General features: G+C 41.0%; 1 protein-coding gene across 1 annotated transcript; it reads right to left on the reverse strand.

Moving 5' to 3' along the window:
* Positions 1 to 1,244: 1,244 nt before the first annotated feature.
* On the reverse strand, positions 1,245 to 17,580 carry TSPO (translocator protein). Its single transcript, XM_077469398.1, has 4 exons — positions 17,434 to 17,580; positions 4,009 to 4,195; positions 3,697 to 3,835; positions 1,245 to 1,647 (listed from the first exon to the last, which is right to left on the reverse strand). Exons 1-4 carry the CDS (start codon positions 17,483 to 17,485, stop codon positions 1,477 to 1,479), a joined length of 549 nt encoding a protein of 182 aa, XP_077325524.1. The 5' UTR covers positions 17,486 to 17,580; the 3' UTR covers positions 1,245 to 1,476.
* Between the last annotated feature and the right edge of the window lie 1,300 nt (positions 17,581 to 18,880).

Below are 18,880 nucleotides of genomic sequence, written 5' to 3' on the forward strand. Positions count from 1 at the left end.
TCCTTGGTCTACTCTATAGAAAGAGATAATGCTGCAGATTCACTGTAAAGTTGGGAAGCTGGCAATGGAGCGGTGACACTGAAAGAGGAGTTACTGAACCAGGACGGTTAATTGTTTAACCAGGAACTGTGTTTCACCTGTCTGGATGTAAAAGAAAAAAAGTGTGGAAAAAAAGTTTAAAAATTACCAAATCATTTGGTGGACAAAACAAAAAGTATTTCAACTGTGAATTTTTTTGTTTGCCTGGAGTTGTGGGTTAAAGTGTCACCTGATTTTTTTTTCTCCTATTTATTAAACATACATCAGAGCTTTGCTCTTATGCTCATAACTGAGCTTTGGAATTGTTATCAGATGGGGGGAAACTGGAAATCCCACAGCAGATATCTTGCCACTAAAGTCCCCTAGCCCTCATGTGATTCACCTTGCTACCAGCCACGCAAAATTAAATTTTAGCTTTTGTGGAACTGACCTTTAGTTCACCAATGTAGGAGGGACAAAGGCAAACTGCAGTTAAATCTCACTAATGGAGTCTTTAAGTGACATATGGCAACATCAACATCCCCAATAAAACAGATGGAAAGGTTTTGCTTCTTCAGGTAACATCTTATGTTTTCTGCTTGCAACTGATTTATTTTCAAAAGGGGGAATGTTTATTATTATGTCCTCAGCATGGGTCATCAAGCCAATGAACATGAATATAGAGATGGAAGGTGGGAAGTGGTCAATATTTTTTGATTGTGTAGTTGACCATAAGGTCTTGTTCATACCGGCTTCTGTTTGTATTCATCAAGCTTGAACCAGTGCTGAAACTTGCTAGCAGCTTGTTAAGGTGAAAGTCAGCGCTGCCATTAAAATCTACGTTGAGGAAAAAAAATTGTAGCAGATAGGCTGTTTAAAGGCTTAAACAAAAGGTTGCCAAACGCACTGCAAATCCTCTATAAAATTCCATCTGTACATACTGCTTTTTTACACGCTAAAGACTGTTAACAAGACATAAAATTAGTCCTTGTTGGGCAAATTTCCCATTATTTCTTGCCCTAACAGGAAGGAAGGCGAAATCTCCCCAACAGGAGTACAGACAGAGCCTCGGTCAGGATTTTACTGCTAACTCCTCACCTCTATCCAAAACAAAATCAAAATTTTGGCACGAGTTGGGCTTAAAATCAGACTGCCCTGAAGGCCACAAACAGCCAGCTCAATCACCAATTGGACATCAGGCACCAGCACAGCACTTTTCAAATATATAGAAACAGAAAAAAAAAAGTCCTTTATTTATGCATTTGTTGTTGAACACACAAAGATAAGGCAATATTTATCGGTTTGAAACATTCAAATCACTTTTCTAAAGTTGTGCTGGTTTCGTTTTGTTTTTTTTAACTTCCAAAAAGACCTTTATTATAAATGTAAAAGGTAACATGACCATTAAAAAAAAGTCTTTATCCTTGGTCTAGTGCAGTTCACTCCAGCAGGTTCCTTCTATTCTGACTTGTCCTTGTTGTCCCTCCATATGACATAGTTCAAGGAAGTGGCCAGGGACAGCCAGGCTATATATGGCAACATCAGGTAGGCAGCTGTTCTGCTAATTGGGTACCAAGAGATGGTTGTGAGCACAACTGTTCCAGTGAGGGTTGCTATTTCCACGAGGCCCTGCAAAATAAAGGAAACAGGCGATCTGTTATTTAAATTGTATGACTGTCATTCAGACAAGCTCCACCTACAAACACAGCAGCATAATGCACACGATGGAAAAGCCAATGAGGACAATCAAGTCACAGACTTTGCATTCAAAAATGTGCTGCATTTTGTGTACTTGTGACAAATGTGCAAATCTGTTGCAAAGTCGGTGAACAGATTTGCAGAACTTGAATTGAAGCAACATTTACAAATATTCAGCCACAACAGGAATACGCATACACTTGCACACTATGAAAAAGCACAACTACATTCATAAATGTCCTCCAAAGAAAATAACTGTTTAAAATAGATTTAGGCAATTCAAACTAATGACATGCTGTTTTGAAAGAATATGAAAAGGTCCAGCTATTATGTATCCAGGTTATTATGTATTTGTGGTCAGAGAAAAGCAGCTACAAAACAGATCTTAGATGACTAATACTGCAGTGAAAACGGCCCATGTTTAAAATTTCTGCTCTATCCAACACCAACTCCCCCTTTAATTAAAACCTGTCACAAGACAAAAAAAAAATAAAAATTATGAAGGCTGCCATTGCTGACCTTTCTTTCTTAAAATTGATAACATTTTCCAATACTTATCCAAATTTTTCTTTCCTGGCACCAATTCATGGTAGCATACATGAGATAGTGTGCTGCCTTGTTGGCACCAAGAAAACAGAAAATTGTATCACTTACCTTAATTTCCCTTTCCTGAAGCCATTCCTTGGCAGCATACTACCACATGTATGCTGCCATGTTGGTGCCAGGACCATGCTATTTGCCTGGATAGTGACAGTCTTCACCCTTTTAGTAGCGGTCATAGCACACTCTTGTTGGAAAACTTCTGCATGCTGGTACTCCCTTTTTTTTACTGAAGGAGCTAAACTCACTTGTGCCATTTCTATCTGGCCGAGATGAAAAGCACATTCGAGGACAGACAAATGTCTCCTCACCTGCTGCCCTCAGTCATACCATGTGCAGAGATGTGCGCTTTTCAGTACCCGTCTCTGAACAGGCACAAAGAAAAACAACTGTTCATATACAGTATACATATGCGATGCTCACACCACAATACTGGTATCATGTGCAGATTTTTTTCTGTGCAGAATCTGCAATGTGATTTTTTTTTGCACAGAAAACTGCAATCACATGACATCAACATTGTAGTGTGTACAGTGTACACAGAGAACAATTGGTTTTATCTGTGCTCTTCCAGAGAATTATGCAACATATTTCTGCACAGAAAAAAAACTCAAGTGAATGCAGTGTTGTGACCAAGGCACATAAAAAAAAAAAAAAAAAAAACATCTTTCTTTGTATCCTTGCAGTGACCTATATCATAAATACATACATCTTTGCACCCAATGTGAACAGGCCCATGCAAGTCAAATCTGCCCGTTTTTTCCATCCGGTTTTATGCAAGTATACTGTGAATGAGATGTTAGAGCTACACTAGAGGGCAGTAACAAACTTTGAACCAATTAAAGAGTTGGTCTTCATACAAAGAAAATGTCAGCTTGCGAGGCAATGTCTGAACCAAACACAACTTCTCTTCTGAATAGGTAGAAGGAGGGAACATGAATTATCTATCAGGAAAGTTGAAAGATGCTGCAAAAGGGCAGGAGTCTCCTCACTCGTTGTCCAGAGATTTGATTCTTCATGGTTAGCTTTAGTTTAGTTTCCCTTCTTTTATGTCGTTTTTTTGTACTATGATCCACACTTGATTGTCATGAGCATTGGAGATCTCCCTGGTATCTTGATGTGAATAGCCATCCCTGGCTAACACTCTAAGCCTGAATGGGCCCCTAGACTAAAAAGCTGGAGGTCCATTCCCACCCTGTGAGTGGGGATACAGGAGGAAGTGTGGCACACCTTAAGTTTGGAGCACTTCATTTACCAATATATGGACATTCACTTACTTAAGAATGATTTTCACTTTATTTTTTGATACATCATTTGCACTATTATTGCGAGCGCTGTAATTTATTCATTTAATTTTAGTTGACATATTGTTCTACCTACCCAACCAATTTTGTGAGCACCAAAGAAGATGGGTGTCCAGGCCCAGTTAAGTGCCAACTGCCCAGCATAGAGCCCTAACGGAACCAAGGCATCCTCGGTGAAACCTCCCAATTCCTTATAAATCAGATAAGAACCGTACCTATAAAAAAAGAAGGAGAACAAAAGCAAGTCAAATACTCCACACAGGCAAGCATGTGTTACCACTGTAACCATGTATGGCTCGGTTCACCAAGCTGAACATTCACTGCACATGAAGATTCTGGAAGGAAATGCATAGGCTGGATAAAGAAATCTACTGCTTCTGTTGCATACCCCATGGAAGTATATAATGCAGTCCAGACAGGTGCAAACATCCAGTTAGGCGGGCGCCATGATGGCTTCACCAGCGTTGTATACCACGTTTTGACTTCCTTCCGTGTGATTAACCCTCCTAGTATGCCACCCACGTGGGGAAAGAGTGTGAGGCCAACGGCGGGAACCCAGGAAGGCATTGTGACAACTGGAAGGGAGATAAGAGTGTTACAGTCATATGAAAAGAAGTCAATATTCACATTATTTTGGCTGGGCACATCACAGCACATTAAATAGATAATCAGCTTTCCCATTCATTGGAATCCTGTATATTGGAGATTCAAGTTAGGACATATACCTCGTGAACTTGGATATCGATTTTATATAACATGAATGCAGATGGAGAGCTCAGTTGGCAGAGCTTCTCCCTGAACCAATGGAAGAGATTGCGGGATAGCCGGGGATGCAGTAGGTGTTCAATGCGTGATGTCCTCACTACAAAGTCTCACACCTCCTGCAATCTTTTTCTTGTAAAATATCATAAACCTAGCCTTCCAAAAAAACAAAAACACCTTTAATGCTAAACTCCAGGTAGCACCTAACGTGCCCTCAAATCTCCCTCTTCTCCTTTGTAGTTTTCCTGATTTCATTTTTATTTGCCTTGTCCCTGTGCTGTGTAATCCCCCTTATTATTTACACTCATAGGCCACTTTATTATTAGGTACACCTGTTCAATTGCTTGGTAAAACCAATTGCTACTCAGTCAATCACATGGCAGCAATGCATTTAGGCATCTAGGTGTGGTGAAGATGACTTGCTGAAGTTCAAACAGAGCATCAGAATGGGGGAAGAAAGGGGATTTAAGTGATTTAAGTGACTTTTTGAACATGGCATGGTTGGGAGCATTTCAAAAACCGTTGATCTACTGGGATTTTCATCTCTAGGGTTTACAGAGAATGGTCCAAAAAAGAAAAAATATCCAGCGACAGTTGTGTAGACAAAAATGCATTGTTGATGTCTGAGGAGAAAGGGCAGACTTATGCCCTGTACACACAACCGGTTTTCCCGCAGGGAATAAACTCTGAAGGCTGTTCTGATGGAATTCCGCTGAAACTGTCTTGCGTACACACGATCGCACCAAAGTCCGATTGTCAAGATCGTGACGTACAACACGTACGATGGGACTAGAAAAAGGAAGTTCAATAGCCAGTAGCCAATAGCTTCCATCTCGTACTTGCTTCAGAGCATGCGTTTTTTGGTCTGTCGGAACAGCATACAGATGAGCGGTTTTCCTGATAGAAATTGGTTCCGTTGGAAATATTTAGAACATGTTCTATTTCTAGGTCCGTCAGAATTTAAAAAAAGTCAGATGAGGCATATACGATGAAAAGCTTCCGTCTGACTTTTTCTATCAGACGTTCTGCTAGTGTGTACGTAGCCTGAGTTACTGTTGCCTTTCTATCATCTCAAACAAAATAACCACTCGTTACAACCAAGGTATGCAGAATACATCAGACCTTGAAACAGATGGCTACAGCAGGAGTAGACCGCACTGGTGCCACTCCTGTCAGCCAAGAACAGGAAACTGAGGCTACAGTTCGCAAAATTGAACATAGAAAGATTGGAAAAAGGTTGCCGGGTCTGAGAAGTCTCAATTTCAGCTGTGACATTCAGATGGTAGGGTCAGAATTTGGCGTAAACATGAAAGCATAGATTCATTCTGCCTCGTATCAAGGGTTCAGGCTTGTGGTGTTGGTGTAATGGTGTGCGGGATATTTTCTTGGAACACTTTGGACCCCTTTGTACCAACTGAGCATTGTATAGATTGCACAGCCTACCTGAGTATTGTTACTGACCATGTCCACCCCTACAGTGAACCCATCTTCTGGTGGCTACTTCCAGCAAGATAATGCACCACGTTACAAATCTCAAATCATCTCAAACCAGTTTCTTGAACATGATAATGAGTTCACTGTACTCCAATGGCCTCAGTCAACAGATCTTAATCCAACAGAGTACCTTAGGGATGTAGTGGAATGGGAGATTCACATCATGGATGTGCAGCCAATGTTGAGGAATGTTTCCAACACTTTGTTGAATCTTTGCCACAAAGAATTAAGGCAGTTCTAAAGGCAGAAGGGGGGGGCGGGGGGAGCTTTCAAGCGGAGCGTGGGACCTTCCATTACAATGTACCCAAGAAAGTGTCCGGTGAGTCTATGACATCACTGGGGCTGCAAAAGATCTTTTGTTCTTAGGAGCTAGGAGAAGGGGTCCACAGAGTGCTCTACATTATTTCCTGCTGATGTGAGGTGCCCACATAAAAGCCGAGACTGGAAACTCTCCCTGTCTCAGTCAGTGTAGTAAATTCTACACAAAAAAAATTAAATAAAATTAGAGCTGTATTTAAAGATATATGTGTGCCTGGAGTTCAGCTTTAAACCCATGCATGAATTACACAGGTTTTGGGGCTGAATAAAGAGGCTGTCGCTAAAAGAAAGATATTCAGAGGACGCGGCTCTCTGCAAAGGAATCGCAGAATACTTACCTCCTCTACTGCTGATCTCTGCAGTAAAGAAAAACCTCCATCTAAAAGACCATGGTGAATCCAAACCAAAATATTCATATGGAATCTTTCACATTTACACTACTGATGCTTTATTGCCATCACACAGCAAGAAAATATATACAATGCCACTTACTCTATAAGTTTATAAACACCTAACCATCACACCTATATGAATATGCTGGGCATTCCACAACCATGGTCATTAACAGAGTTGCGCACCCCCCTTGCAGGTATAACAGCTTCCATTCTTCTAGAAAGGGTTTCCACAAAATTTGTGACTGTGGGAAATTCTTTACGGAGCTGGCTTTGAACATAGGAGCACAGTCATGTTGAAATAGAAAAAGGCTTTCCCCAAACTGTTACCACAAATCTGGAAACACACAACTGTTTAAAATGTCTGTGTACACTGTACAGTATTAACAATAACCTTCAAGAGAGACAACTAAACAATCGTTTGAAGGGGTGTCCACATACCTTTAGCCATATAGTAGGTGTGATGGTCAGGAATCCACAGACTGTTGGCTATATAGACTATAGTACACATTCCCTTTAGAAATGAGAACCACAAGGAAGAAGTAACAAAAATGGAGCCATTGCTTCTAACAAATCATAGTTCATCTTTCATTCAAAGAATGAAGCAAGAACATTTATAATCGCCTACAAAATAGGCAAAAACAGCCATGATCTACTTCTAAGGCCCCTTTCACACAGGCGGACCGTAGGTCCGTTTTTCATCCATCCATTTTCAGATGAAAAACTGACATACATGTATCCCTATGGGATAGCGGATGAACATCCGCTGACATCAGTCTCCGCTATGATCCGAAACAGACGACAAAGGAACACCCTATTTTTCCATCCATCTGCAGATCGGATGAAAAACGGACAGACGGTACATTTTCATCCGATCCCCCCATAGAGGAAAGCGGAGATCTGACTGGTCCTTCTCTGCACAGTGTGCAGAGACGGACTAGTCATCCGCCGGCTCAACGGGAATCAAAAGGAGCGATCTCTGCTGAGCAAGTGGATGGCTGGATACGGACCCTCCCGGGATCTGCACACGTGAAAGGGGCCTTAAACAGCTCCTAAATTGGATAGCTTTTAGGAAAGACATTCAATGAGGGGAAAAAAAAAGTATTTGATCCCCTGCCAATTTTGTATATTTGCCCACTGACAAAGATATAATCAATCAGTCTATAACATTAAAGCGGTAGTAAACCCGCTGACACGTTTTTTTGTTTTTTTCACACCTGCAAGGCAAATGGCATAATGAGCTAGTATGCACCGCATACTAGCTCATTAGTAAATACTTATCTTAGAAAGAGCCCCCGACATCTCACCCGATCCACACCAAGGGAGCTGACAAGTTCCCTCGGCATGTCTTCCGGATATCGCGGCTCCGGCGCTGCGAGTGTCTGGTGCAGCGATATCGTCACTCCCGCACATGTGCACGGGAGATTTCTTTCCGGCAGGGTCTGGCATCTGCCAGGCTTCCAGCCGAGAAGCCACTGTGCGCATGTGCCGCTGCAGTCAGCGGCGCATTGCCAGGGGAATATCTCCTAAACTGTACAGGTTTAGGAGATATTTTTTTACCTACAGGTAAGCCTTATTATAGGCTTACCTGTAGGTAAATGTTCAAATTAAGACTATACAACCACTTTAATGGTAGGTTTATTTTAACAGTGAGAACAGAACAAAATAAAATATCAAGAAAAACCCATAATTTTTTTTTTATTATAAATTGATTTGCATTTTAAAATGAGTGAAATAAGCATTTGATCCCCTATCAAAGCAGCAAGATTTCTGGCTCCCAGGTGTCTTCTATACAGGTAACGGGCTGAGATTAGGAGCACTCTCTTAAAGGGGAGTGCTCCTTATCTCAGCTTGTTACCTGTATAAAAGACACCTGTCCACAGAAGCAATCAGATTCCAATCTCTCCACAATGGCCAAGACCAAAGAGCTATCCAAGGATGTCAGGGACAAGATTTTAGACCTACACCAGGCTGGAATGAGCTACAAGACCATCCTCAAGCAGTTGGTTCGAATATTGGTAACACACTACGCTGTGAAGGACTGAAATCTTACAGCACCCGCAAGGTCCCCCTACTCAAGAAAGCACATGTACAGGCCCGTCTGAAGTTTGCTAATGAACATCTGAATGATTCAGAAGAGAACTGGGTCAAAGTGTTGTGGTCAGAGGAGACCAAAATCGAGCTCTTTGGCATCAACTCTACTCACCATGTTTGGAGGAGGAGGAATGCTATCTATGACCCCAAGAACACCATCCCCACCGTCAAATATGGAGGCGGAAATATTATGCTTTGGGGGTGTTTTTCTGCTAAGGGTTAAGGGCAACTTGACGGCATCAAAAGGGATGATGGACAGGGCCATGCGCGAACCTCCTTCACTAAAAATGGGTCGTGACTGGGTATTCCAGCATGACAATGACATAAAACACACAGTAAGAGGCAATAAAGGAGTGACTCAAGAAGAAGCACATTAAAATGGAGGGCCACCCCGAAAAAAAAAAAAAAAATATTAAAAATTACAAAAAAAAAAAAAAAATGGAAAAAAATTATTTTTTATTTTTACTTACCAGAAATGCCTGTTGCTAGGCACATAATCCTTCCTCTTCCGCTGAGATCTTCTGGTCTTCTCTCCTCATCGCGTTGTCTTCTGGGTAATGGGTCGCGCTGTGTTCTGGGAACTGTGTGTTCCAGAACACAGCGTGTCCCATTCACAAAGCGCTGCGCGACTCGCGCATGTGCAGTAGGAAACTGGCAGTGAAGCCGTAAGGCTCCACTGCCTGTTTCCCTTAGAAGGAATGGCGGCGCCGGGAGCAGAGGGACGGGTCGGCCTCGGGTGGCCGACATCGCGGGCGCTCTGGACAGGTAAGTGTGCTTATTAAGTCAGCAGCTGCAGTGTTTGCAGCTGCTGACTTTTTTTTTTATTTTTTTTTAAACGGCCCTCCTTTTTAAGGTCCCGGAGTGGCCTAGCCAGTCTCCAGACCCTAATCCCATGGAAAATATGTGGAGCTGAAGGTTCAAGTTAACAAAATGTCAGCCTCGAAACCTTAATGACTTGGAGAGGATCTGCAAAGAGGAGTGGGACAAAATTCCCCAGGAGTCCCAATCTTGTCCGACTCAATACTTCAAGCAACTGAACCAACTGGTGTCTCTGGATGTAACACAATCACCTTATATAACAACCTCCTTTTCTATTAACATTCTAAACTTATGGAACACGGGGTGAAGGTAAGAGGTAATAGTACACATGACTCAAGTCTCATTAAAGTTGGGAGTAAACACACTTCTATTCATTTATCTTGCTTTGGCAGTTGCACGTTGGGCGTTTACTAGATTTTGCTGTCTCGTAATTCTGTCTCAGAATCCCAAACCCGTTATCTCTGTATCACAGGACAAGTATTACCAACCAACAGGGTGAAACGTTTGATTTGCCGCTCATATCTTACTCAGGCTACTTTAAAATTTGCATTCTTTTTCTAGCCCAACTTGGGGAAAACATTGTGTTATTAGTTTTGGATAGTGTGTAGAAGGTTTGGGTCCTCTATCAGGATTTAAATGTTGTTTCTGCACTTTTGAGAAAATTGTAAATATCTCAATAGGATTTCTCTTTTTTCCTGATCTGTCTGATGCCAGTTATTTAGACAGTCATAGCAAATGTATTTTAAGGGAACTCCATTTTAAATCTACTAAAAATATTACATTTTGTATTGTTTTTGGTCTCCATTCAGGGAGGGGGGGCAAATTTCTCCATTACTTCATGTTCTGACACCAAGAAGACTGGAAACGAAAAATCTCCTCAACAGTATAAATCAGCTATCAAACTGATAAAGGTTCAAACCTCCACATTAACCTAAACTTTAAAAAAAAAAAAGGGAAAGGGAAAATTTAGCTGGCTGTAGCCCTTAAAGCAACTCTGTTGAGTTAAAAAGAAAAAGTGAAAATTATGACCTGCAAAAACAGTCAACTCCCCGGGAGTATTGAATGCCTGTCCCAACGCAAAGTTCTTGGTAAGCTGCAGGGTCAAACGTGAACTCCATTTCCAGTTTCCGCTTGTTAAATGCCCAGACGTGCTCATCCTATTGGCTCTCATATGAGATAAATCTGGGGTGTATGATCCGTGTGCTCCTCCATGTTGTCAAGTTGGAAACCACAAATGGATTAGCAGAGGCAGAAAGTAAAATTAAATCTATTACATTCCATGACAAAAAATACAAAGTAGGTGCTGTCTCGTCACAGGATTATAGCTTTTACAATTTTATAGTTTGTATCTTTTTCTATTCTAGATCTTTGATAATATTTCATTTGTAATCCCGTAATAAATAATGGTTTTGATATTTTTATTATTTGTTTCTTATATATTTTAACCACTTGGCGCCCATACTACGTCTACTGACGTCATGGGCTTTCGGTGGTTATATCTGAGTGATGCCTGAGGTCACAGACATCATTCAGATATCTGCGTTTTCAGCCGGCGATTCCCTGCACCATAAGAACGATCATAGCGGCTGTTCCACCGCTTGATCGTTCTTACGGGCGGCGGGAGGGGACGCCCCCCCTCCCGCCGCCCTCTGGTGCTTGTACCGACTAACCGCTTCCATCGGTGAGTCGGTGACAGGATCCACCGGCCCCCGCCAGTTATCATAGAGATTTCCGGCGGACCAGATCGTCCCCGGAGTCTCTATGATCATTCGGAGGCCAGGCGCTATGTTATGACGTCACGCCGACCTTGGTATTCCAAATAACGGTGCCGATTTGGCAGGGAAGCCAGGATCGTTTTTTTATTTTTTTATTTTACTCTTCCCAGCCTAGAGGTGAGATATGGGGTCTTATTGACCCCATATCTCACTGGAAATATGTCCGATCGTGCCATATTCCTATTACAAGGGATGTTTACATTCCTTGTAATAGTAATAAAAGTAAAAATTTTTTTTTATTGTGTCAAACTAAAAAAATAAAAATAAAATTAACAAAAAAAAAAGTAAAGCGCCCCTGTCCTCGTGAGCTCGCACACAGAAGCAGACGCATACGTAAGTCCCGCCCACATATGAAAACGGTGTTCACACCACACATGTGAGGTATCGCCGCGAACGTTAGAGTGAGAGCAATAATTCTAGCTCTAGACCTCCTCTGTACCCCAAAACATGTAACCAGTAAAACAATTTAAAGCGTCGCCTATGGGGATTTTTAAATACCAAAGTTTGGCGCCATTCCACGAGCGTGTGCAATTTTGAAGCGTGACATGTTTGGTATCTATTTACTCAGCGTATCCTCTTCTTTCACATTATGCAAAAAAATTGGGCTAACTTTACTGTTTTCTTTTTTTTTTTAAGCAAGTTTTCTGAAAAAAACGTGTTAGAAAAATTGCTGCGCAAATACCGTGCAAGATAAAAACGACCACCATTGCATTCTCTAGGGTCTTTGCTAAAAAAACATATATAATGTTTGGGGGTTCTATGTAATTTTTTAGCAAAAAAAATTAGGAATTTTACATGTAGGAGAGAAATGTCAGAAATGGCCTGGGCGCGAAGTGGTTAAGCAAGCAGATTTTGTAGTCATACCTAAAGGGTTAAGCTGACTATGCACTGTACAAATGTTGGCCCTGTTGGTCTCCTTTGGCTCAAGATCCCTTGATTTACAGTAAAAAAACAAGGAATCTGACTGAACATTGCCAGCTGGACGACAGCGGCTACATCCAATCAGATGCACACACTTTTTGGATATTTTGACAATCATAGCGGGATATTTGTCATTCTATGCTGTATACTGTAAATGGAGGAATTTGTGGCTAGCTTTAAAGCAGTAGTAAACTCGCTTTTGTACTTGTATCTACAGGCAAGCTTATAATAAAAAAAAGGTACAGTGAATATCTCCTAAACTTGCAGACATATTCAAACTGGATGCAGCCAGTGACCTCACCGGCGTATGCGCTCTGAAAGGACAGCACGGGAGCTTTGTGCCGTAAACCGTGACTCCTGTGTGCATGCGCAGGAATTATATCATCACAGTTCAGCTATTCATAGGACTGGAGCCAGCAAAACCGGAAGGAAGATGGAAGCCCTGTCAGCGGTGACAGCATACCACTGAAGGGCTTCGGTCTAACGTAAGTATTTCATAGTGTGCTAGTATGCGATGCATGGCATACATTGCTTTGCAGGGTTTTTAAAAAAATAAAAAAGGTCGCAGTTTTCTACCGCTTTAATTAAGATTGTTTGGGCTCCCCTCCTGGCGGTTTGTTTGAACATGAACATTACTATGTTTGAGCTCTTTTAATTGGTTGGTTCAAGCGACAAGAGGGGATACCACTACAGGTGATGTTTGATTTAAGGAGACCTTTAGATTATTTACAACTGATTTGGTATAGACCTGAATGCTTAAAATTAGTCATATTAGTGGCGTGTATTTTGTACCCGCCTTGCATTGTATTCAATATAGGATTTTGCTTCATGTCTGGCTGTGCTTATCAACTTGTGGTTCCAGTTTTCTTTGTGACATTCTTCTATTCACATTTCTCTAGTAAATCCATGGGATAGAAGCAGGTTCCTATTGTTAGTAACATGCATTCACAGTCTCTCAAGTTCCTAGATGACTGCCGATTAGGTTGTGTAACACAGGGAGGGAATGACACGTGCAACACCACTAGTACTGGGCAGGGAAGTTTCTCAATGCAGTTTTAATAAGGTTTCCTGAAAGGACATGCACACTTCTTAGTGGACCTAGCTTCAAGAATAAAACACAAAATGTATGCCAGTGGCACCATCATATGCTGTCATGTTGATGCACCATTTGATTGTCATGCTTTTATATCTGCAGAGAGATTTGTGGCCACCTGTGTTGTGCGTTTGTCCAGAGCCATCATTCTGACTGTGGATGAGCTCGGCCTCTTCTACAGTAAATTTAGACTCCTCTTTGGCCTGTGACTTTTTTACACACACAGCAAGATGACAGCATGTGACTGGAATCTACTATATACAGCATGTGATCACATGATCAGCAGACCAGGATCTAAAGATATATGTCTACTCTGGTGCCTCCTTACACCTTGAAAAGCCTGCACCACCGTGTTGCAGACCTGTGCGGTTGCAACACCCCTCCATTCATTTGAGCAACCATAGCTGAACGCAATATGGGGTATTATTTCAGCTGTGACTGCAGAGCATTGTGGCTACAGCACATGTACAACCCTGTCCGGCTGTTGTTGCGGATTAACAGGGATGGGGTGCCAAGAGGTTCATGTGAATGAGCCCTTCGTGTATTGGGGTGTCCTATTTAAAGTATAAGATATGGTGGGAACTTATTAGGGTCTAAGGCAGGGGTCTCAAACTCACGGGCCTCCAGCTGTTGCGAAACTACATGTCCCATCATCAGAGGCGGCTCTCTAATTAGGCAAATTAGGCGATCGCCTAAGGCCCCCCAGTCACAGGGGCCTCGTGGCCCCCTAATTTGCCTGTGATCAATCACTGATGCTGTCAAGTGCGGGGAGTGGGACAGTAGAGTCCTCTAGGTGGTGGCAGCGGTTGGATGACAGCACCCAGCTCCAATGCATGCGGGCTGCATGTCCATGTGGGAACCACAGCTGCTCACTCGACCTCTCTGCGCCTGCCTCCTTTTTTCCCCATTATGGGCGTGATTGGGGCCTCATGTGTACGTTTAGCCTAAGGCCTCACAAAACCTAGAGCCGCCTCTGCCCATCATGCCTCTGTCTGTGGGAGTCATGATAAGCACTATGCTGTGTAATCTGCTTTTTTTATTTTTTGGATTAACAAAACACTTTAATATTAATTCACAACAATATTCTCAATCAATTGTGCATACAAAAATATTTTAAATTATAAGAAAGTTCCAGTTATGGGTCTTCATGCATTAGTCCCACGTGCCAAACGTAAATATTAATGTGCTGTCCAAGACACTTGTGCTCCATGATTCACCACCACCTTCCACAATATGCACTCAACTGAAAGCAGTAATAAAAAAGTCTGCGTTATGCCTTAATCACTTTAATCCTTTGACTGGATGATCATTAATATGGCCAGCAGATGCAGCAGTACTCTTTCATATGTCTCCACCTTAAATGGCTTTCAGGTAAAGAAAAATGGCCATTATTGAGCAAAATTCCACTTAATTTATTCCTTAAAAGTCAGTAAAAAAAAAAGTTTACACTCACATTTAATAGTGCCATAGACTGGCACTGAGTATTAACCTATGCTGGCTGTTCGGGAAGCCTGATGACGCATAATTCATACCCGCATCGAAATTGAGGCCCGAACCACACGCTGACTTCCTGAAACGGAATGGCCAGCATAGGCTAATACTAGAATGCTGGAAAGACTCCGTGCCTATCTTAGGCACTATTAAATGTGAGTGTAAACTTTTTTGCTGACTTTTAAGGAATAAATTAAGTGGAATTTTGCGCAATGATGGCCATTTTTCTTTACATGAGTACCTGATAACCATTTAAGATGGAGACATATGAAAGAGTACTGCTGCATCTGCAAATAACTGATCTTTTTTTTTTTTTTTTTATTACTGCTTTTTGGCAAGTGCATATTGGGGAAGGTGGTGGATTGTTTTGGACAACACATTAAAGGCCTCATGCACACTGGAAGTTTTTTGAAATTTTTACAGCAGATGTTTTTGTCTGTAGATGTTTTTTTCTACAATCATTAAACTCGCCATCATGTTATCCTATGTGTCCATGCACACATAGGCTGTTATCAGCAGTTTTGGGCAGTGGCGTTTTTGAGCTGTAAAAAAATAAAAATAAAATAAAATAACTAGCGGGCTCTGAGAGATGTTTTTCAGCTGTAAAAACACTGTAAAAACACTTTAAAGCTGGTAAACGTCGATTAACACTCAAAAACTTTACTCACCAGCATTTTTTTTTTTTTTTAAAGTTTTGACCCATTGAAAAAAAAAAAAAACGCTACAAAGCTAATAAATGCAATTGCAAAAATGTTGGAAAAAACACTGCAAAGCTACTGGCGTTTTTATAACGTTATTAGAACGTCCACTGTGCAGGAGGCCTTATACTTACATTTGGCACATGGGCTTAATATATGAAGGCCCATAAGTTTAAGGCCTCCGCTTCATACACACGGACGTTATAAAAAAAACGACCTGTTAAGCTAGTCTGGAAAAAAAAATCAGCATTAAAAACACGTTATTAGCGTTTTGCTCTGGCGTCACGCGTTTAACGGCGCTTGTAATCATTAACGCTAAGGAGCGTTTAAAAAAAAAATCCCATCATATTATAAACATTTTTACAGCTCAAAACCGTTGACGCAAAAAACGTTGGTATAGCTTTAATGCGCGTTTTTGCACGTTAGCGTCAAAACTGCTCTAACGCTGGAGCCTCTGAAGGCGCTGGTCCTTGTTTTTTTTGGAGCTTAAAAACGCCCATGCTTGTTACAGCTCAAAAACTCCATGGTGCGTATGAGCCCATTGAATAACATGGAGTTGTCTTCTTAAGCAGCAAAAAAATAAAAAAATAAAATAAAAATAAAAAGCCGCTGTAAAAACGTCAGTGTGTATGAGGCCTTAACATAAAATAATTTTAAGTATTTTTGTATGCACAATTGATTGAGAATATTAATGTGAATATTAAAGTTGAGAAAAACATTGCAGGATATTTTTTTTTTTTTGATACATAGAAGTGGAGTTCTACCTAAAAGGGTTAGCGCAGACACTTCTATACATTAAAGACAATGGTCTGATGTACATCAGGAAAAAAAAAAATTGATATAGAGATAGATTCTTAGATTGTAAGCACTAAGGAGCAGGGCTCTCTGATTCCTACTGTATTAAAAAGTGTATTTTATTTGTACTGTCTACCCTCAAGTCATAAAGCGCTATATATATAGCCTCAAGTCATAAAGCGCTATATATATGTCACACACACACACACACACTTAATGTAATTAATGAACATGTATTTTATTTTTTGACAAATTCGACAAATCTTAGATACACTGGAATGCATGTTGTGTTGAGCTGTATATGCAGCATGTACGTAACTGCCATTTTTCCCTGCGCTGTCTGTTGGCTGGAGAACATTCCACTGTACTGCCCACACCAAAACCATTACACAAGCTCAGGAAGTGCTTCTGCAGCTACAAACAAGCAACTCCTAACAGCAACTTTCTACTCGGGCATTTGAGATTCTCCATAAAGGAAAGAAGAAGAAAAAAATGAAAAAAATAAAAAAAATAAAAAACACAAAAACCCTTAAACTAAAAGAGGTTTCTGAATGTTTGGTGAACGTTGTGTGTAAGGGGCACATTTATAAAGAAGTGAATGTAACATTCAACCAACATTGTTGGTAAATAGTCTGCTGTCATTTAAAAAACACATGCACCAGGACGATCCACCCATAGTGAAAAGAAATCACCTACTGAGACACAGATAGCCCTGCAAAAATGAATAATAAACAAAAACAACAAAAGTTTTAGCCCTACCTTATTCCTTCCAAAATGAGAAATAATGTTCTTCCTATTTTTATTTTTCGCAGGGGTCAGGGGTGATATTAGGGTATGCCACCTAAAATCATGATTATTCAGACTAAATAAAACATTAGATACAGCTGATAATCAGCCCCTGACTCCATCATCTCTACATCCAGCCATCTACTGGAATACATCTCACAGACAGGAACACAAAAGTAATAATACATTACTAGTATAGATAAAAAACAATATTCAGGCTCAATGCATGCAATCTCTGTCTTTCTGCCTGGTGTGTCACTACAAGTTGCAGCATGCCTACCCAGCCAGAAGAGCTCTATCTAATCTGCAGTGATCTGCCAGTCAATGGTATGCGATCCCTAGTTACATAAAAGAGGATTGTCACCCCCCACTCACCTCTCCTGTCCTTTGCTAGCAGTGGAGGCTCTGGGACTGTCAGCACATACATACAGCTTTGGGCGTGTGCAGGTCACATGGCCAGGGGGTGGGTCCTTTCAGACACATGCCAATGATAGAAGCCATTATAACTCTGGGAAAAAAATGAACTACTGCTTAGTGCAGACTGAATTGGCTTGTTTCTTGCAAATTTCTTTTTAGAATGTAGGTTTTGTTTTTCTATCTGCAGTATAAAAAGAAAAAGTGAAATGATACCAAACTGTAAACACAGAATATATAGGATATTCTATGTAAAAAGCAGTACACTACATCTTAAAGTGTTACTAAACCCAGGACCTTGCATTCACTATATCTGGTCTCCCACTGTACACAGAACATGGAAACGCACATATTTTACTAAATATAAACTGCTAAATACCTTTTCTCATCCGCAGTATATAGCAGCCTTGTGATTTCTAGCTGTGTCCAGCCAAGCATTGGTTAAAGCTTGTAGGAGGAGTTTTCTGAGACTGCAAGTCCCCTGACCCTCTGTCTGAACAGTACTGATTGGCCCTATGCTGATCACATGCATCCTCCCAAGAAAAACCTCTCTAGCAATAGATGCCAAACTGAGCATGTGCAGAGTAACTCCATAATCTCTGCTTTATCAGGAAATGTTAAGGGGACAGTAGCAGGAGGGGAGGATCAGAGAAGACAGGATCAAACAGACTTTTTGCACAATGCGGAGGATTAACCCCTTAGGTTCCACAGTGAGTATAACAAGCATGCTTTACTGCATATACAGACTGATTTTACTGATGTGGGTTTAGTAACACTTTAAGTATCATTACTGCCACATACAATAACTATTTGCGGACCGTCCACTGTCTTTGTATGTCGTCTGTTTGACATTGAATACCGTTGTTATGTCAGCAGATAGCTGCCATAACCCCAGTATCTTTTTAAACAGTGGGCTGTTATCTGCGGTGGAAGAGGTGCTCCTCCTGTGGCCTCCGCCACTTACCAGAGCCGTCGGTAGCAACAGAGACGATTGATCCTTTCCCCTTTGGGGCATGAAGTCGAGTGAGGGAAAGAAGGCCCCCACACGGCTTCATACCATTGGATGATGGAAGCAACGTCAAACATCACTTCTGCCCAATGGTCTTAAAGGAGAAATTTTTTTTATTGGAAAAAAAAAAAAAAGTTTTTTTTTTCTATTGCTGTTAAGTGTAAATGTGAGATCTGAGGTCTTTTTGACCCCAGAGCACACATTAAAGAGGTCCTTTCATGCCTTGTTTTCTATTACAAGGGATGTTTGCATTCTTTGTAATAGGAATAAAAGTGACCCAAACATTTTTTAAAAAAAAAGACAGTGTAAAAATAAAAAGTAAAATTAATAAGAATTTTTTTTTTAAAAGCGCCCCATCCCGCCGAGCTCGCGCGTAGAAGCGAACGCATACGTAAGTCA

Source organism: Lithobates pipiens, unplaced genomic scaffold (assembly GCF_037356315.1).
Source record: "Lithobates pipiens isolate NorthernLeopardFrog02 unplaced genomic scaffold, aLitPip1_a1.2 Scaffold_8, whole genome shotgun sequence".
NCBI classification, from domain to species: Eukaryota; Metazoa; Chordata; class Amphibia; order Anura; family Ranidae; genus Lithobates; species Lithobates pipiens.

What these genes read in the sequence shown, in the direction of transcription:
- TSPO (XM_077469398.1), bottom strand. Translation starts at nt 17,485, where the DNA reads ATGTATGTGCTGACAGTCCCAGAGCCTCCACTGCTAGCAAAGGACAGG. An exon ending in GCTAGCAAAGGACAGGAGAG is followed by an intron (nt 4,196 to 17,433) that starts GTGAGTGGGGGG and finishes TCTCCCTTCCAG; the next exon opens with TTGTCACAATGCCTTCCTGG. An exon ending in GCATTATATACTTCCATGGG is followed by an intron (nt 3,836 to 4,008) that starts GTATGCAACAGA and finishes CTTTTTTTATAG; the next exon opens with GTACGGTTCTTATCTGATTT.